This window comes from Manis javanica, chromosome 4, assembly GCF_040802235.1.
Source record: "Manis javanica isolate MJ-LG chromosome 4, MJ_LKY, whole genome shotgun sequence".
Lineage (NCBI taxonomy): Eukaryota > Metazoa > Chordata > Mammalia > Pholidota > Manidae > Manis > Manis javanica.
In genome coordinates this window covers 156,715,219-156,735,812 of record NC_133159.1, presented here as the reverse complement: position 1 = coordinate 156,735,812, position 20,594 = coordinate 156,715,219, and the positions used below count along the sequence as shown (strand labels likewise).

General features: G+C 52.4%; 1 protein-coding gene across 1 annotated transcript; it reads left to right on the top strand.

Annotated features, from left to right (window-relative positions):
- The first annotated feature begins 1,011 nt into the window (after positions 1–1,011).
- On the top strand, positions 1,012–5,617 carry NXPH3 (neurexophilin 3). Its single transcript, XM_017650440.3, has 2 exons — positions 1,012–1,480; positions 3,919–5,617. Exons 1-2 carry the CDS (start codon positions 1,427–1,429, stop codon positions 4,621–4,623), a joined length of 759 nt encoding a protein of 252 aa, XP_017505929.2. The 5' UTR covers positions 1,012–1,426; the 3' UTR covers positions 4,624–5,617.
- Positions 5,618–20,594: the final 14,977 nt, after the last annotated feature.

The following is a 20,594-nucleotide window of genomic DNA, read 5'->3' as shown; positions in this document are numbered from 1 at the left end:
TTCTAAGGTCTAAAAGAGCCCTGGAATTCTAGGAAGGAAACATGGAGATGAGTGGGGGTCATGGGGGATGGGACCCATCTGATAATCTCAAATCAGGGTCTTATTCTTCCTCCTTGCCCTGAAAGTTTACAGAGACCAAAGATAACCCAGGACCCCACTGGGATAAGCGCCCCACATCTCAGGCTAGTCACTCCCTGGGTCACAGGGAAAGTAGGTAGTGAAGGATGGAGGGATAGCCTCCAGGGAGGCCTTGCTCACCTGCCTCCCAACCTTCACAGGCTTACTCCTGACCCCGCCCCAGAATCCAGCCTGGTCCCTAGGGAACTTTTCAGCCCAGGGCTCTGGCCGGAAGTTTCCTGTCACAGTGATTAGACTGAGAATTGGGGTGGTGGGGTGGGTGCTATGCCAGCCCCTCTGAGTAAAGTAGAAGAGGAAAGGAACTGACATTGTAACAAAAGGAGTACAGGCTAGACACCTAGAAGAACTTCCGTCAGCACAGAACCAAGTCTTACAGAGAGAAAGTGGACTTTCGGGTATGGCAACAGGATACGTTATTGACCTTTTCTGGCTGTTGGAATGGGCTTGGAAAAATACTCTTTCCAGATTCCAGGTCTCCTGGGGTTCAGGGTAGGGCAGTGGATTCCCAATACCCGCCACGGAATCCGCCCTGTCAGAGGGGTAGAAAAGGTGGGGTTCCTCTTCCAGGGCCACCACCCTCTCTCTCTCCCTTCCTCGCCAAGAGTTGTTCCGCCCCCGCGTCCTATCCCCTTCGTCCTAGGTCCCCGGGCTGCAGGCCGGCATGGGAGGAGTTAACTCCGTAGGTACCGGCTGGGATCACTGTACCTGCCGCCGCCGCCGCCGCCGCCGCCGCCACCGCCGCCGCCGGTGGGAGGGACGAGGAAGAGGGAGCCGCCTGGGCGCCAGGAGCGCTCCAGTCTGGCGGGGTGCTGCGCGGGGAGCGGGCGGCCGGGGCTCGGCGCGGCCGGGGGCGTCCGCCAGGGGGCGCGCCGCGACGGGGCGGGAGGGGCCGTCTGGTCTGGGGAATTAGCACCGGGGACGGGCGCGCGCGCGGGTCCCCAGCACATCTGGGCGAGAGCAGCGCGGCTGGAACCGAGGGGGCGCCGAGCGCAGATCTGGAGCCGCAGAGCCACCGAGCAGCTGGGGCCCTTCGAAGCGCTCGAGGTGCACATCTGGAACCTCGAGAGGGGGCCGCGCGGCGCGCAGCTGGACCAGGGGAACGGGGTGGCGGCTACACAGCTGGACCGAAGGGGGTGGGGTCGGTCCTGGGCGGCTGGCAGAGGGGAGGGCGGAGAGTCGCCGGGGACTGGAGCATGGGACGGCGCGCCTGAAGAGCTGAGGTGAGGACGGGGCCTGGGACCCCGAAAGGAAGAGAGGAAAGAAAGGCGCACGAGAGCAAAGGAGGAAGATGCAACTGACCCGCTGCTGCTTCGTGTTCCTAGTGCAGGGCAGCCTCTATCTGGTGAGTGGTCTGCGGGGAGCTGCGCGGAGGGGCGGGGGCCTGGAGGACTGGGGGAGAGCGCGGGAAGCTCCCGAGCCCGGAAACTTTCTCCTTCCCCCCCAGCATCCCCGGCACGGAGGAGACGCCTGGAGGCTGGGGGGAGAGGGCGGGTCCGAGGACCGAGGCTGCACCGAGGGGGTTAATAGGGGCGGGGAGAGGGTGCTTGGCTGGCCCACCCACCAGCGCCTGGTGGCGGGATGTGCGACGAGCACGAGGGTGAAGGCCACCAGCGGATCGCCAAGGGTTACTCGACCCTTTCCGCGCGCCCCGGGATGCGCGGAAGGCGAGTGGGCAGTGCGTTGTGGAGCTGGTGACCTGCCTGGTCAGGGGGCGTGGGCTTTCTCCGACCTCGGGGACCCTGAGGGCCCCAGGCTTGGGTCCCCAGCGCGCGGAGCCTGTCCAGGCATGGGGCGGCCCCCTCGTCCCTCGCTCCCGCCTTCCCTCCCGCGCCCTCCCTCCCCGCCTGTTGTTTTCCTCTCCTCTCCCGGCTGCGCGCAGCTCGAGCCCCACAGGACCTGGGCAGGCGGCTCCCGCCCCGGGCGCTCGCGGCTGCTGAGCGGAGCGTCCGGAACCCGCTCCCCGTGCGCTCGCTCGCGGCTTCCCGGAGGCCAGAGACGCCGGGGAATCCCACCCCAGCCCCCAGCCTGGGGCTTCACTCCCCTCGGAAACCTCCACCCCAATCCTGTCGTGGAGAAGCCTCGACCCACGTCTGGATCTGACCCTTTCCTCAAAACAATAATAATCCCCTTTGCTGCTTGCTCTTAGCCACTGTGTGGAAGAACCCTTCCCTTCTCCATCCCCACCTGCAGTCTTTCTCCCCCTCCTTCAGCCATTCAGCCATCCGTGATTCCCAGGGCCAAGAACACACAGGTTTGCAGCCTGGAGCCCAGCATCCCCTCCTGGCTGTCCCTCCACCCTTGATCTGGGGCCTAGCAGGCCAGGGCACCGCGCATATTCTGGGTGTGGCCAGGGCCAGAACAGGGGGTGTGAAGACCCCAAGACCTTTTGGAGCCCTTTGGCGTTCCTCCATCCTCACCCCAGGGTCAGCAGCAAATCCAGATGCTACCAGCTGTGAGCTGGTCCCCTGGTGCTGGTAACACAAACAAAAAGCAAGTCCTCCCTTCAGAAGCTGAGTAAACACACCAGGCGGCTGCCCTCAGGAAACCTTGTCTGCTCCCTGATACCCTTATGAGCTGGCCTGTGTTGCAGCCAGGTCAGGCTGTCCTGCAGGCCCTTCCCACAGCCTCTCCAGGTGGCCTCGTCCAGGTTGTTGCCTGTTGCCACAGCTGACCCAGCAGAGGCTGGCTGCTGCTTCACAGTCTTACAGGAGATTTCTGGTGGGGATGGGGCTTGGATAAAACCCCTATAAAGGGACACATCTGGTCTGTAAGGCCGGGAGTGTGTGTTGGAATGGGAGGGCTGACCCTATGTGACTTAGCCTTATAGTGATGTAATCTTTGAGTCCTGGTGTCCTCATCTGTGAAATGGGAATAGCAACTACAACCTCATAGTGCAAGTAAGGTCCTGCCATGTCATCATCAGGGGTCCCCAGAGGAGTGTTTCCTGGGTGTGGAATTCACTCCACGTCTGCCCCCTGGTCCTCTTGCCAAAACCCAAACTGCGCTTGCACTTGACAGAGAATTTCACTGGGCTATTTTCTGTCGGTTCTCTTTGCCTCTGAGGGCAGAAACTACTCTGGATGAGGTGGTGTCTCACCCACCAGATGAAGAAGTCCCAAAAAGCAAGGGCTGTACCTCTCCTGTCAAACTGGGGGCTCTTCCAGCGTAGGGTGGGGCTGTCCTCTGACTCTGGCTCTTTTAAGGCAGAGACTGTGCCTCTCCCATCAGCCTGGGAATTTTCCAGAAGCAGGGACTCCAGCTCTTCTATAACAGTGGGGGCTCTGTTAGCACAGGGACATGCTTCTGTCATCGGATGAGCCTCTCACAAGATCAGGAGCTGGGCCCCCCAGATGAGACCAAGGGATAGGAGCTGTGTATCTCTGGTGACATGGTCCACTGGAGAGGATTCTCCATTATCCTTCCAGACTTTAAAAAGTGGCCAGAGGCAGGACAGTGGGGAAAGGTGGTGGGTGTGACCTGAGTGTGACATGGTCCACTGGAGAGGATTCTCCATTATCCTTCCAGACTTTAAAAAGTGGCCAGAGGCAGGACAGTGGGGAAAGGTGGTGGGTGTGACCTGAGTGTGAGAACATAAGATGGGACCGTGACACCACCCAGAGTGTACACCCAGCCCCCAGCATCAGTGGGCAGGAGACTCTCAGCCCCTAGTCGGTGGAAGGCACAGGCAGAGAGATGATGCCAGTGGTGTAGCATGGTGGCCCAGAACTCCTGCATTCTCTGGGGACAGGGCTTTCACTCTCTTCCCAATGCCCTCCACAGGTCATCTATGGCCAGGATGATGGGCCTCCCAGCTCAGAGGGCTCTGAGCACGATGACCATGAGAGCCAGCCCCGGCCCCGGATGCCTCGGAAACGGGGCCACATCTCACCTAAGTCCCGCCCCATGGCCAACTCCACTCTCCTGGGGCTGCTGGCTCCACCTGGGGAGGGATGGGGGGTCCTTGGGCAGCCCCCCAACCGCCCAAACCACAGCCCCCCATCTTCAGCCAAGGTGAAGAAAATCTTTGGCTGGGGCGACTTCTACTCCAACATCAAGACGGTAGCCCTGAACCTGCTTGTCACAGGGAAGATCGTGGACCATGGCAATGGGACCTTCAGCGTCCACTTCCGACACAATGCCACTGGCCAGGGCAACATCTCCATTAGCCTTGTGCCCCCCAGTAAAGCTGTAGAGTTCCACCAGGAGCAGCAGATCTTCATTGAAGCCAAGGCCTCCAAAATCTTCAACTGCCGAATGGAGTGGGAGAAGGTGGAACGGGGCCGCCGGACCTCCCTCTGCACCCACGACCCAGCCAAGACCTGCTCTCGAGACCATGCCCAAAGCTCAGCCACCTGGAGCTGCTCCCAGCCCTTCAAAGTTGTCTGCGTCTACATCGCCTTCTACAGCACAGACTATAGGCTCGTCCAGAAGGTGTGCCCAGATTACAACTACCACAGCGATACCCCCTACTACCCCTCTGGGTGACCCTGGGCAGGCCACAGAGGCCAGGCTGGGGCTGGATGGACAGGCCTGCCCACGCAGGAGGCCAGCTGTCTGATACTGGGCAGGGCAGGGGAGGGGCCTCAGGCAGGGAGGGGGGTGGAGAGGAGATGTCAAGTGGGGCCAGGGCCAAGTCTCAAGTGGCAGGGAAGGGCTCGCCAGTGCAGGCCCCAGCCTGAGGTCGTGAAATGACCGGGACCAAGGAGCACGGCAGGAAGAGTAGGTTCCCTGGGCAGCTCACAGGGCTACCCCACTGAGGGACAGGAAGATGCTGGGTCCAGGAGGCCCCTGGGGCTTGCAGATCAGTGTGGCCCCAGTCAAGTCATGGAGAGAAGCCTAAGGCCTTGGCTCCCTCCTTGCCTTCCTGAGGCAAGAAAAGCAAGGAGAGGGGCTTCATCAGCACGGACACCAAGCAGGCGACGAAGGATGGCTGAGATCTGGCTTCCTGGGAGCCAGCATGGGTGGGGGGAGTAGGAGGAGCTCTCCAGCCCTGCCCAGTGGGCAGCCCTGAGCCCCTTGTCCTGGACTGCGGACTGCACTCAGCTTGAGGCTGAAGTGGTGACCCTCAGAGTCTTTGATGACTATCTGCCCTAGCCAGGCCACCCCTTTCCAAAATTCCCTTTCCTGCCATTGCTCCACCCCTCTGCCCACCCTCATGCTGATGGGACACCCATCCTTAAGCTGGGACAGAGGATGACGTGGTTCTCCCAGCACCAAGGCCATAGTGGAAGCCCACCCGTGCTCTGCGTGTCCCTCCTCCACCCTACCCGCTGCTGGCTCCTGTGGGAGCGCCTGTGTCCAGCGAGCGATCCTTCACTAGCCAGCCTCGCCCTTCAGTCTAGGGCTCACCCGCAGAGGGATGGTGCTGTCCCTCCTGGCCTGTAGGGCCCTCAGTTGGGCTGGGTGAGGCCAGAGTGCAGAGGGCATGCTGGACCTGTTCCCTAGTGTCTGTCTTGTGGGGTGGGCGTGGGAGGGGGAGGGGGAGGGAGGTCTCCTGAAATCACCTGATTGTTGATCTTTGTGTGCAGAATCTTGTTCTGGAGCAGGGAATAAAGCTTTCCCCGGGGCATTAGTTCTGAGTTGTTTTCGGGGGAGGGAAGGGCTCTGGGTGCCCCACAGTCCAGCCAGCATTTCTCAGGTGGTGCAGAACATTTCCTGGAGACCAGGGCTGCTGGGCTCCAATGGCTGTGGAGCTGCTGCTCACTGAAGGCTCCAGGGCTTCCCTCTCCGGGCCCCTCCCAAGTTACCAAGAAAGCTGGGTGACCTCTGTGCTTGGTGCTCATGTGGAAAAGGGGCAGCATCTGCAAAGCAGCTTGGGAAGCAAGAGCTAAGAGGCAGGATGGGCCGCATAAAAGAGCTCTGTGTTGCCTCCCTGGCTGCTATCTGGGCGCAGTGGTGGTGGGGGAAGGGGGTGCTGGCTCTGTCAGTATTTTGCTTGGTGGCCTTGGGCAAGTCCATTCTTCTCTCTGGATCCCTTTCTGTTTCTTCTCTATACAATGAGCTTGCCCAGCCCAGAGGTTCTCAAATGTGAGTGGGTGTCTGAATCACCAATGGGGTTCATTAAAACACAGCTTTCTGGGTCCTAATTTAGCTGGTCTGGAATGGGACGTAAGAATTTGCCTTTCTAATGAGGTCCAATGCTTTTGGTCCTGGGACCACACTTTGAGGACCACCCGGATGACCTCTTAAGTCCCTTTCTGGCTCCAGCTCCTTAGGATGAGGAGACACCTCTGGTGCCCTCTTCCAGTGATGACTTCCAGCTGCTTCTGAGAAAGTCCCCTGGGAAGGGTCCTTTCAGAGAATCACAGGCATTGGGTTTCCAAGCTGATGACATGCTTGTGCAGGAACAAGCTGGGTAGCTGGGGACTAAAGGGGCCTTGAAAGCAGCCATCCTCTGCCCCAGCTGATAGAATGGATGGCTGCTGGTGGTCCCTCATCTGGGAGTTAGCTGGGCCTTTTGGGGCTCGGTGAGGGGAGGACTGGGGCTCCCACTAAGATCACAGTGCCCTCTCTGGAGGTCATTTAGGTCTGTTCTCTTGGGAAGATGTCACTTAGGTTCCCGGGTCCCTTTTGGCCCTATAGCCTCAGTAAGGACAGTTCCAGCATGAGGGTAGGATGGTCTCACCACCCCAACCCTGTCCCCCCTTCCCACCAGCACAGACCAGTGCCTCCCACACTGCACAGCAGAAGCCCTCTTGCTATAGCAGTGACTGAGGAAGTGCACACAATTTGAGCTCGCCCTCCCATTACAGCTTCTCTCCCTGCACTAGGCTTCCCAGGATCATGTCCCCTAAGCAGAGATTTGAGACCCTCCCCCCACTCCTCCATGCCCTCTCACCCACCCCACCCTGGGGACAGGTGCTTAGAGTTCAGAGAGGCCCTGGGGCTCAGGCCCTACCATAGGGGGGTGAGGGGGGTGTTGCAGCTGCTGGATCTGATGTGTTCTCCTACCTGCGGATGCCCACCATACACGACTGCCCACACAGCCCTGTGGGCACTGGGGGAGGACAGTGAGGGCGGTGGTCCTGGGCCTGCACCTGGCCTGGCCGAACTACCCTCAGGACCTGGGGGCACTCTGGCCCACCTGCTTTGGCTCCTCTCCTCCTGTGGAGAGCCAGATGCTGCCGACAGCTGGAGGCTGGCCTGCCTGGCACACAGTTCTGCCTGCGCAGGGGGTGGGTTCACTTTAATAACTTCATTTCACTGGCACGCACACTCTGCTGCCTCATCCCTCCTTTTCTGCCATCCTCATAACCCAGCTGCTCTTCTCAGCTAGGATCTTGCTAGGATTTCCTCCTGCCTCATAATTGGTTTGGAGTAGCTCTCTGGCCCCTGCTGTCCCTGCCATCACCAGGTCCTTCCTGTGCTCCCTTGGTCCTCACAAGGGAAAGGGTCCATCCAACTGCCTCTGGCTACCAAGGCCCCAACTCTGCCCCTGGTGAGTAGTGTCTGGGACACCAGGTGCCCCATGCTCTGAGCCCCTGCTCTTGTCATTCAGACACTCACAGGACAGCACCCTTCTTGGGAAGGAGTCTGTCTCCTTCCCCAGAGAGAAGCTCTGGGTCCTACTCTCACCCCAACACTTTGGTCTCCCCACCACTGCCCTTCAGAGACCAGGCTGCTTCCCAATCTGCTCAACCTACTCAACTGAGTAGAGCCTTGGGGCAAGTCTACTAGACCAGGGGCTCTTTGAGGACACACCCTGTACCTCCACGTCAGACTGAAGAGCTCCTGAGACCAGCATCTGGGCCTCCCTCTTAGAACTGGGGTCTCCCTGAGGGCAAGAACTGCAGTATGGATGCAGGGGAAAAGCTTGCTCTTTTCTAAGCATCAGAATACCTGGAGGCTGCCTCTGTCCCCCAACCCGGCACACAGGTGTTATCTGGGCCTCAGTGGTCCCATCTCTAATGGAGCAAATCTTCCCAGCGGCCTGTGAAGTTAAAAAGAGGGAATACATGTTAGGTCAACTGGCAGCAATGCTGAGTCTTCATGTGAATGAAACTTAAGGCAAAAGCAAATGGGTGTGGGGGTCCCTCCTCCCTCCTTTCCCCTCCCAGACCCCTCATTCTCCTTTCCTGAGATGAGCAAGTGGGAACTGAGTCGGCCCCCCACACCCCTAGCCTCACAGGAATGCAGGTGGCACACTCCCGAGGCAAGCCCCAAGCCTCCATGCTCAGAGCTGCAAAGGTGGTGGCTGGGGAGGGGGCTGGGGGTAGGGTGTGTATGGGGGGGTGGAGGCAGCCAAAGGTCATGGGGTGACAGGGGCCTGGATTATTGAGTGGGTAGGAAGAGGGGTGTGGGAGACACAATGACCCAGTTTCTCTGTGATGGGAAGGGATCCAGTGTCATGGTTGGGAGTGGGAGAGCCTCTGAGCCCTGTGGTACTGCCAGGAGGAACGGGGGCTGGGGTGAAAGGCGAGGACAGGCACTGCCAGCCCCACCACGTGGAAGCAAAATCGGGTGCAAGATGGCACCTGCGTTTATGCCAGAGTCCTGGGGTGGGAGCTGCCACCATCACCAAGGCACAAATGCCAGAGGAGACCTGGCACTCAGCAGTTGGGCACTGAGTTCTGGTTCCACAGGGGACCCTGTTTCCTGTTGGCCTGCCAAGTTCAAAGGCTGATCTGATAACAACTCAAGTGAAGGATGCTTAGTTCAGAGCCTCCCAGTTCACTGTCTCAGGGCCACCTAGCTCAATGATCCCCAGGGACAAGCTGGTACCTGCCAAGGAACTGGCAACACGAGTGGACAGGAATATATATCTGGGTCCTCATCCTGGGGACGTATTAGCTGAGAGCCTTGGACAAATGGCATAATCTCTCAGTCTCCTTCTGTGAAAAAGTAAGGCTGTACCTATCTTGGAGCATTGCTGGGAAAACCTGTGACTCAGCGAATGTTACTTCCTCCTCTCTTGTTTTCAGAGGGAGGTCTCTGTTAAGTTTGGCTTTGCTTTTGCTGTGACTGGTGTACAGGCCCCAGGCTGGAAGTAGGAGACTTGGGCTCCTGTCCTGGTTCTGCCCCATAGAGCAGGAGGTTGCTACTTGTCCCATAGTATCTATTTCCCCTTTCTCCATAGTAATGGCATCCTCAGTTTTTAGCTAGGCACTGGGCTGCCTGATACAAATACTACATTTCTCTGCTTCCCTTGCAACCTAAATGTAGCCATGTGTTTAAGATCTGGCTAATGACACATAAACCAAAGGGTTATTTGGCAGCTTCCAGGAAGACAGTGGATGTACACTCTTGGCCTCTTCTTTTTCCATCTTTCATCCTGCTGCCTGGAATATGTTTGTGATTGCTGGAGCTCTAGCTGCCATATTAGACCATGGGAATGAGAGTTACATCCCAAAAGGAGCAGAGTGATGAACTAGAAGAAGTCGCAGTCCCTGAAAACTTTGTTAAATAGAAAATTTTGTGGACTAGAAATATCATACAAGCTTTAGGTTGCCTTCCTTCCGATTTTTAAGAGAAAAATCAAATTTCTATCTTATTTAAGCCACTGTGCTTTGGATTTCCACTTCTTATAGATAAATCTAGCCCTACCTGATTCCTTGGATGTGGACTTTACTTCTGTGGACCTCAGTTTCCTTATCTGTAGAGATGACATAATGCTGACGTGTCTTGCTGCACATCAGAGAGGTTTTATAGACTCATAGGCAAGAATGAACCTGAGAAGGCCCTGGTACTCATCCTGCCTCTGGCATTGAGGCACACAGCCTCCATTTTTGGAGGTGGACCAAGTTGCTGCTGCATTGCAGGGAGTCCCTGGGGGGCTCAGAAGGACTCTCTACCCCGCCTGAAAGGCCTCCAGTCTCCAAGTTTAGCCCCCACACATCTGAGGCCCTTCCACATTCTGATGTTGGTGACACACAATCCTCGTTAAGGGCCTGACTGATCCCAGCCAGATGGGATCCTAATTTAATTAAAACCCTTTAATTACCTGCAACAACACAGCTTTGGAAGGCCAATGCAGAGGGGCCTGTGACGGGAGGGGGGTGCTCAACAGGGCAGAGCGGTGGCTGCCCTCCCATCACTCAGGGAACCCAGGGTTTCATGGAGGTTTTCCCAACTGCACAGAACAGCCAGTGTGGCCCCTGCTGCTGGCCTGGTCTACAGCCAAGTGGAGAAGGGGGCAAACCAGGCCCCGGGGAGCAGAGCAGCAGGCTCTTGAAGCTGAAGCTGTCAGCGTTGGTTTTGTGCTCACCCTACAACCAGCATAGGCTGTTTAAGCTCAGGTCTGAGCCCTCCTAAGACCCTGGGCCTGCCCAGGACCCTCTGGGTAGAAACAGGCATGGTTCTGATTCCTCATGAACTGGGTTGGCTTAAGAAACAGGAGTGCCTCCATATCCACCACAGGAGAGCCATGCCCCTGAGAAAAGTGTCTTTCAAGGTGGTGTCACTTGGGCAGGGGAACAAAGAGAGTGACTCAGGTGGGCTGCAGAGGGCTATTTGTCTCTGGGGGACCAGTAAGGACCTCCCCATGATACTGGGCCTCAATGGGCTCCCCCACCTCATGAAGGCAGAAGGAAGGCCAGGCCAGAGCTTGCCAAGCCTTGGCAGGGGCAGATTCTATATCCCAGACTGTGAGCTGGGCTATTTTTAAGCCTTGTGGACATGATACATTAATACCCTTCTGTTCTCCTTTAGTACTTATTTGTTCAACAAATATTGTTTAATAAAGCCTCTGAAAGTTCCAGCTGGTCTCCACGGTGCTAGGAGATCGTGAGGGAAGAGGTTTCACTTCACACTTGAGCCATGGCCTTAAAAGAAATGTTCTATCGGGGTCAGTGTAATGTCAATGGCTGGAGAAACCCCAAGGGGAAGGAGAAATTCAAGGGGACAAGCAGAAGCCACTAGGCCCTGAAACTCCACAGCCTTATGTTCGTCCTGCCAAAGCTTCAGCCAGGAGCTATGTGGTTTGCACCACTGTACATGCGCCCAGTGCCTGGGCTTCTGCCCCCCTGCTCCCCCCCATCCTCTTCCTCTCTTCCAGCACCCAGCCTCAAATCCTCCCTTCATCTGGCTTCCTCCATTATCCCCTAACATCCCCAGCCCTCCCTGAAGAGCCTGCCCCTAACTCTGACTCAGTTGTGTGCCTGTCAACTTAGGGACAGTCACAGCAGGAAATGTGGATGGCTCCTAACTAAAGAAAGACTGGACACAGGCGCTGTCTTCCCTCAGACTGGAGACTCCATGAAGGCGAGGGCTCTGTGTCTCTGGTCCTTCCTCTGGGGCCTCTAATGAGCTCCCTGAACCCAGGCTCCTGCACGCCCACCTCTCCATGGAGGTCATCTCTTGTTGGACGGCAAGCTGTGGCATGATCACAGCCTTCACCCTGACAGCTGGGGAGAGGAAGTGACGACTGAGGACAGACTGCTGTACTCCCACATGCCCAGGCCCTCCTGGCTAGAGGAAGCAGGGGGCAGGAGCAGAGGAGGCAGCATGTCTGAGTTGGTACACCCCTCCTCCACCTGCCCCTGATACTGGATGTTGTCTCTTCAGAGAGGTCTCCAGAGACCCAGGTTGGCTCCTGGGGCACAGTGAGGGGCAGAGGCTCACCCTGAATTGCTGAGAGTCATAGGAAAAGCCAGGGCCTCCTGGCTTCTAACTCAGTACTTGTTCTTTCCATTATACCAGGTCTCCTGTCCCAGATCTCATGGCTGGTGGGGTGGGCCCATCCGGGAAAGAATGACCTGCTCAGTCCCCGGGGCCCTGGGCTTCCCCACCTTGAGGTCACAGCAAGGTCATGCCCCACCTACGATGTGTTTGAAGAGAGTTGAGTTTGAGTCTCAGTTGCATGTGGTCTTCACCTAGTCCCCTCGCCTCTAGGGGTCTTGGATAGCAGTTCTTCCCTGACCTGCTCACAGGGTTACTGGGAAGAACTGGCTCTGGGATGGTGGCACCTTGTCAGTGCAGGGCTATTGCTATTTAGCGCCTCCTGCCTGGCGCTCCCACGCACTGTTGGGGCTCACAGGCATCACAGAACTTCACGGGGAAGGGGGAGAGGGCTGCTTTTTCTTCTTGGGGCAGGCAAGTGCCAGTGGTTGAGAGCATGGATCCTGGAGCTAGGTTGCCTGGATTCATGCCCTCAGTCTGCCCTTTCCTCATTGTAGACTTTGGGCAAGTTCCTGAACATTTTTGTGTCTCAATTTATCCATCTGTAAAATGGGGATGATCTTTACCTGTAAGAGAGTGCTGTGAGTTGGAATGTGTGAAGCAGCTGGAACTGTGTTTGGCACAGAGGCAGCCTTGAGGCGAGTTGCTCTGAGTACAGTCCCACTTTAGCCTGCCTGACCCTGGCCAAGTGTGAGTGGGTGGAAGAAGAATGGCCATGGGCACCCCCATTCCTTGCTGCAGGAAGAATGTGCAGGAAAAAAGCCCACAAAGTCAGAAGTCTGTCATATCTATGAAAGATGACAGACACAGAAATCTAGTTTTGTTTTCCTTGATTCTGGCCAAGATATGGGGCCCTTGGTTGCATCTCTACTGCTCCTTGGGCCCAGAATTCCACTTCTGCACTCCAGAAGCTGCTATAGACACTGAGGGGTTCATCTGTTGCTCCCCCGGGACCTCTATCCTTGAACATAACACAGGCTCAGAGAATGCAGGTGGCCCAAAGGGCTTTATTTAAAAGCATGGAGTTAAACACCCAGAGCACTCAACAAAGCGTACTCTCCAGACTGGGGCAGTTGCTAAGGGTCCCCCTGCCTTGCGTTGCCCCGCCCACCGCCTCACCAGTTTTTACCACCTCCACCCATCACCTCTACCTGATGGATCAGGTTCTTATCAGCCTGGATGGCCCCTGGTCCCTCGCTGGTACCCCTGGGAACTGGGAGTGTGAAACGTGATCATCTCAGGCAGTACTGAAGGGTGAGTCCCTGAGGATCAGGCCTTTCACGACCCATTTCTTCTACTTAGAGGGGCCAAGTGCACAGGGAACACACTTGGCCAGTAACTCCTGTTGATTCATGGATAAACTCTGAACTCAATTTCTTTCACAGGGACAGGGAGACAGAGATGGAAAAAGACATAGGTCAAGAGGTGGCTAAAACCCTGCCAGGTGGCATCTACAGCAGATGAGAATGATGCTGGCTTGGGGAAACGGGGGCAGGAGGGGGACCCGAGAGTGTGCAAAGGTACATAAATGCCCCATTTACCAGTCTTGGCAGCTCCCAGGCCCAGGCTAGGAGGGGCTTGCTGCTGCTTAGTTAGGCTTTGCCATCTGCCATGTCTCAGCAGAGAGCAGCCGTGGAGGGCTCGGTGTAGGCAGAGCTTGTTTCTCTTTAATGCGGCAGGATCAGGCTCAAGATGTCATTGTAGTGAGTGGGACAGGAGACGGGGAGAGAAATGTCTAGGAAAACAGGGGTGAAATAACTAGAAACCTCCATGTTCCAGGAGGAGGGGAAGACAGGGAGCGAAAAGGAAGGAAAAAGAAGCTGAAGGACACTGGGTAGAAAAGACGGGCTTGATTCAGGAGGTGCATGTCACCATCCTTCTCTGGCACCTCAGAAGCCAGCAACAGCCCAAAAAACAGGTGCCGGGGCCCTCAAGTCACACATGTCCTCTCCCTATGCCCTATTTTCACACCTACCAGCCCTGGCTCTTACTTTCATCTTTGGGCTGGCTGGTGTCAAGCACTCCTAGCCTTTGGAGACTATGACAATGATGACAGGATGACCATACATGAAGAATGAAAGAGCAATTCTAAGTGACAGAAAGATTCACTACAGGCTCTTTCCTAAAGGCTCTATGGTCTCTGGTCCTCCATACACTGCAGCCTCAGACCCTGCAGGACACTAGGCTAGTGGGGCTATGAAGGGTCCTTTTCCACAGAAGATCCTCATACTCCCAAAGGTACCCATTTCAGCTTATCAACACAGATTTATATTCCATTCCAACAAATCTGAAAAGGAAATGGACTCAAAAGGCTACATGTGGCTTAGGGTAGAACAAACAAGAATTACATTGTAATAACAATAACATCAGTACAGTTTACTTTCTGGAGCAGTAATGGCACCTTATTAAGGACTTAACATGTATTTTCTCATTAATTTCGCACAAGAACTCCATGAGATACACATGTTCTACAGATGAGGAAACAAAGGCTTTATAGAGACAAGTGCTTTGGCCAGGACCCGAGTGGTAGCGCAAGGTCAGAGCCTGGCTCCTGGACTCTAGATGCCGTTCTGGCCAAACCTTGGCTGGATGCTCATGCTGCCTGCACCCTAACCACCTCCTTCTCAACAACTAGTTCAGATCTCTCCTCCAATCCCCCACACTTACCCAGGAATTCTCAGCTGACCTCATTTCCTACTTGACACTGAAAAACATACAGTCACCAGATGCAAAGTTGCTCAATCTCCCACTATCAGACAAGCCCACTTATGTCTGTGGACTTTCCTCATGCCCAGAGAGAGGGTGTCCCCCTCTTCCTACTCAAGCCCACCCCCTCCTCCCAGTGCTCTCAGAACCTCACGGCACAGCCAGCCCCTGTCTATTGCACTGAAGCTCTATTTACTCTCTACTGGATCCTTCCCATCAGTTTGAAACATGCTCACGTCTTTCATCTTTCAGGAGAAAATAAAACACTTTCCCTACTTATTTCCCTCTTCCGGTCACAGCCCACATTTTCCTTCCCTTTCCAGCCACCCTCAGACACTTGCCCATCCTCCAAATCTTGTTGCTCACCTCCCACCCACTCCTTCCTTCCCTGAAATGACCCTGGCTGAGGTCACCAATGATTTCCATGATGCTAGCTCCAATAGATATTTTTAAATTCTTTCTCTGATTTGACAGTATCTGACACTTTTAACAGTTTGTATTGGTTCTCTTGACATTTATTTTCTTCCTGTCTATATCTGGCCACTTCTCCTCTTTTGCGGCTTACCTTCCTTTACCAGTCTTGATACAAGAGTTCCTTAAAGTTTAGTCCTGGGCCCCTACTCTCCTTCCTCTATACTCAGTTACGCCTATAGGCCAGTATCTCCCAGGACATTATCTCCAGGCCTGATCTCTCTCGAGTTTCAGACTCATGAATTCAACAGGCCCATATAATATCCATTTGGATTTCTCAAGGCATCTCATAATCCACAAGTAAAAGGAAATTAATAATCTTTTTTTCTCCAAGCCTGTTTATCTTCCCAGTGGGTCTCTGTTTTGGTGAATCCACACTAGTCACCTCTTTGTCCATATTCTCTCCAATCCATCAAGTTTTGCCAAATTTGTCCCTAAATCTCTCAAATACATCTACTTTTCTCCAGCTCTGCTACCTCCCTAGTTCAAGTCCTATTATCTCTTGCCTTCCTCCATCCCCACCCCCAACATTTTCTATAGTCCAAAGATCTCAATAAAATGAAAATCTTGTCACCACTCCTGCCTAAAACTCTTCAATGATTCTCCCACTGTTCTTAGTCTCTAAGTGCCTCAGTCCTAAATGTGACCTATGCAGGTCCTCCCAGACCTAGCTACTAGCTTGCTCGCACACTCTCCACACTGCCACCACCAGCCTCTTTGGGCTCCTGGAATACACCAAGCTCCCTGACTCAGGCTTTACGTGGGCCATTTCTTCTGTGTGGAATGCGCCTCTCCAACTGTATACCAGCTCTTCATCCTTCACCTCTCATTTCAAAAGCTGCTTTTTCAGGGAAGTCTTTCTGATCTCCCAAAAGATTAATTCCTCACTTACAGGCTCTCATGGTGCCTATACAGTTCTTTCAGAGTGTTCACCACGGTTTGACATCATGTATTTGTAGGATTCTTAAGGACATTCTCCCCATTAGACTCTCGGCTCCCGTGAGGACAGGGAGCAGTTAGTGTTACTGTTTACCCCTAGAAATTAGTCCAGTCCTGGGCACATCAGACATTGAATGCATAAATGACTAATTAGCAAAGAAAACAAAGGGCTCTAAAACTTTGTTCTTAAAAAGCCAAACCAAGGCAAGGTTCTTAACTTCAGTGGGCACAGACAACTCTGGGGATCACCCGTTGGCATGCTGGGGGATACAACTCTCAAACATCCTTTTTTTTTTCCTCTGTAACTTCTGTTCACAAGTAATGGGGGCACGAAAGATAACACTATGGAGACCACAATCCCCTGAAATGACTGAAGACTATACTGGATAATATGCCAGGCTGTATACCTATTTTTCATAGTGTTTCAATAAAATATATACTTTCCATACTGGTAAGAGATGAGAATAAAAACATTTACCCAGAGAAATGAAAATGTGTAATATGATTATTGGTTCATGTATCAAAGCCAATCTACAGATTTCTAAAAAAGGAGTACTTCATTTTCCCATGAACAAAGTGCCTTTTAAATGCTGTGGGGTAACAGAAAGTAATGCTGGAGATGTCAGAGGACAAATGTGAAACCATACTTGTGTGCTAGAGCTGGCTCACACTGGCTTTCTAGAGCCAATCATTAAATTTTCAGGAATTTTGAGCTGGTTGTTGAATAGCCAATTAAAAGTTAAATTGTATTAATGTGCAGTTAACAGCAAAGGTAATACATACTCAAAAGTCATCTCTTCCTAATTCTTTTACATCTTACCAATTATTTCCTATGCTCTTGAGATTATATGCATCTATTGTATCTGCATGATAGAAATACTACATACTGGTGAGCTATGCATCCCTTTCCAACTCTGCTCTCCATAATGTCACCTTGGACATTTGAAATGGGCCATGGTGGGAGTATTTACACCATGGGAACTGGCAAGTGGTACCAATCAGGGCTTGCATTTTTGGGAACTGAATGTTGTATTTTCAGTAGCACACCCCTGAACCAAACCACTGGCCTATGAAAACATTTGAAGGGTCTATAGCAGGAATGAAGCAAACTTACTTGGAAGGTGGAGAAATTGAAGAAATATAGAAACGCATCTATCTTTAGGAAATAATTTTCAAAACTGTTTGAGGGTTGAAGGTAATTTTTTCAACTTGAAGCTATATTCTAAAAACATGACTTTTATTACAAATATTAGTTACTAAAGTGTAATTTTATGGAACAACCTGTACACCATTACTTCCAGACAAAAATAAGTGTCCTGACTAAATTGAGACATAAGTTCTTAAGAGTGGGTGGGAGAGATTCCCTCCCTCTCCTCTTTGCCGAACTTGAGAGTAGCTTGTGCTCAATCTGTTTGCTTATGTTCCATCAGTCTTGGTTTCTGCCTCCACCATTTGACAGAAACTGTTTTAAGGTAACCACTGACCTCCTTACTGCTAAATTCAATAGCTTCTTTTCATCCTTCAATGCAAAGACCTCTCTGCTTCATTTCTATGGGCCACTCCCTTACCTCCTCTGTTAGACTGAATTAGTAGAGCAGAAATCCTATTCTCCACCCCAATCCTAGCCTAGTACGTTTGGAGCCTTCTAGGTGCTCAACCATTGTGTTTGCTCCATCACCAGCCTGAGTTTTAATCTCTGTGATCTTGAGAATGTCATCTCACTTCTCTGTCTCTTTGCACAGACATGAAATGATGGTGAACTATGTGGGGGCCCCTTTCTTCCCTTCAGTTTGTCAAAAGCTCACTTTAAGGATCCTGAGAAGGCTAAAGCTCTCCCCATTTTAAGTGAGTGCTGAGAGCAGCTGTGTCTACTTCACTGCCAGGCAGGCTCTTGCATTTTCACTTTCTCTTCAATCCTTGGGCCTAAGCCCAAGAGCTACTCCTTTGCCTGCTGTTGTTTTCTGGCCCAGAGCCAGGTTGAGTGACCTTGAGGAAGTTACATCATCATCTTTCCAAGCTATACAACTGGGATGAATGGGAGCTGCATGGGATATGCCTGCAACTGTTCTCAGCTCCTGTGAGATCTGTAAACTGCGGGTCCTGGTGCTACATTCCTGTACTTAAGTTATGCATACTTTATCTTCATAATGTTTTCCCTTTAGACTTGATCCCCTTCAAACTCCTAATCAAGTTGCTTGTACTGAATTCCCTCAAGTCCATTCTTGTCACCTAGAGCTGCAGGAATCAGAACCAAACAGTGTTCCAGATGCCACTTTCTACTCCAGCATTACAGGATTTATGGAGGAGGGTGATCACCTTGCTAATGACTTAGCAGCATAAAGATCCTATCAGTCAACAACATTCAAGTTTCGCTCTCATCTGGAGGTCAAAGCTTCTGGTTGTCCCAGCTCATTACTGCAAATCTGATCATCCTACATTTGCTTTCTTGCTCACTGTCTCCATGAAGTGTCCACCTGTTGGGTCAAAGGCCCTGACATGATGCAGTCACGTCTGAAATTAAAAGGGGGAAAACATATCCACCTTGTGCATACACATCCGTAAAGAGCAGTCCAATGATACCTGAATGTTAGATTAGTCAGCAAGCCATTATAAATGACTCCAAATGATGTAGGGCAGAGTTCAGTGAAAAGTCATGAGACAGAGGAAACACACAGGGCCAGGCTGATTAAAAAGATAATTGGTTGTGGAAAATAAGGTTGGGCTCCAGCCAAGAATTTGTCTTTGACAAAGATAAACTGAAGGATGCAATACAGTCATGTAGGGTGGGGAGGGAGGCTCAGTCCTTGTTCTTTTATAGGAGTTGAAGAGCCAGAACAAAGCAACAGTCAATTTCTAAGTGCAGCTCAACTCCCCCACTATTTGTTGTTTTGCTCATGAACATGCAAGGTGTTTCCTTTCATCTGCACAGGCTCACACAATATGGAGAACCCACAATAGGTTTAAACAGATTTGTAAGGTGCAGAGAGGTGGTCAAGCGAGATCTTTGGCCTGAGAAAGGATCTTGATGTCTCTGGCTGGAATTTTAAAAAGGCGGAATCTCTTTAAAGACCCAAAAGGCCAATAGATTACCAGTGATAAGAGAGAAGCATCTCTTAACTAAATTGTTAAAACCCATGAAGGTGTTTGAGATTTAGTAACAGCTAATAACTAAGTAAGTAATTAAACTGAGTAATAACAACACAGAGAAATTTAATCTCCACACAGGGAATGGGAAAAAAAATTCCAAAGGATAGCCAGATATAGGGGGGCTGACGCTAGGGAAGGAGGGGAGTCAGGGAATGATGCCAAATGCTCGTTTTGGACCCGAAACTGCAACTCCAAAGGTTCTGTGAAACTACTTGCCTTGAAATTGTTTTGATAAATAAACTATATCCTTGTGGAATTGAAATCTCCAACTGTTCCACTGGCACGGACATCTCTGCAGTGACAGCACATGCCCCAGATTATGGAGTTAAGTTGAATTAAATTTCAGATGTGGGGGAGCTAAGGGAGGGGGACATGGCAGTGGGAGGTTTATGAACAGTATGCTGGGGCTTTGATGTTGTCATAACCAGATGGCTTCAACTGTATCATTTAAACAAAAACAAACACATCCAAAGTAACATAATAATGAGAGGAGAGGCATTAAGCAGCTTCACCTGTACCTGTAATCCTAACATCTTTGTCCCCACAGTGAAGCCCACACTAGAAATTCCATAAATACTGGAAGATCCCGGAAGAGACCTTCATCTTGCTGGAAGCTTGGTGCCATGATTGCTACTCTCCTTAGGACCTATTCCCCAAACCCATCAGCCCTCAACTCAAGCTTTCTGAGCAGGAGGAAAGCAAATCTGGAACAGGTTTGTCCTCCTGGGCCCTCTGAAGAAAAGGCTGGCAGAGAAACCTTTCCAGGGCTTTGCTCTGGCTATCCCCACAAGAAGACACTTTACCTCAGATTTCCCACCTCAGCATTTCAGAAATGGCACTGCCTTCAGTTACCAAGATGAACTTTTCAGGGTACTACATGAAAACAGCTGTCACTCAACAGCTTTTTCATCTTAGGCATGTCACTTGACTTCTCTGGGTTTCAACTTCTCTCATGCATAAAATGGGAAGAAGATATTACCCTTATCACTTGTCCTACCAAACTCATCAAGTTGTTGGGAAGTTCAAATGCAGTACTGTGTATGAAGGTTTGCTGGCAAGTGAGGCCTGCTGATCAAACGCAGTTAACTTGAAGGACAACATGGGCAGGAGATTCTGTGTGTGCCCTGATTCCTGGGTCTGCGTGCTGGTCTGGAAAGTAAGGATGAGGAGGCACAGGGAGCTGCCATAATGGGGAGATCTGGGCACCTCCTCACTTAGGTGATGTTCAGGAGGAAACCAAGAAGTGCAATGGAGTGGTTTCCAGCAGGCAAAGCCTGTCTTTGGTTATACTGATGTGACTCCATTGTAGAGGTGGCAAGATGAATTAAAATTGAAAAATTTGGGAAGGTTACAGTCATTGAAGGGAAATGGAAGGTGAAATACATTAAGTCTCCACCCAAGGTCAAGTAACAACACCTTGGCCAGATGGCCAATGCGTTTTCCAGTGTATCCCACTGCCCTATCCCTGTCCAACACTACCATGACAAAGGCCGAGGAGCCTAAAGCATTCTTGTGAGCCTATTGGGAATTCAGGGATCACCTTTTCTGGAAACACATCAAGTCAGTGACAGAACCAG

What these genes read in the sequence shown, in the direction of transcription:
- NXPH3 (XM_017650440.3), top strand. Translation starts at nt 1,427, where the DNA reads ATGCAACTGACCCGCTGCTGCTTCGTGTTCCTAGTGCAGGGCAGCCTC. An exon ending in TGCAGGGCAGCCTCTATCTG is followed by an intron (nt 1,481 to 3,918) that starts GTGAGTGGTCTG and finishes TGCCCTCCACAG; the next exon opens with GTCATCTATGGCCAGGATGA.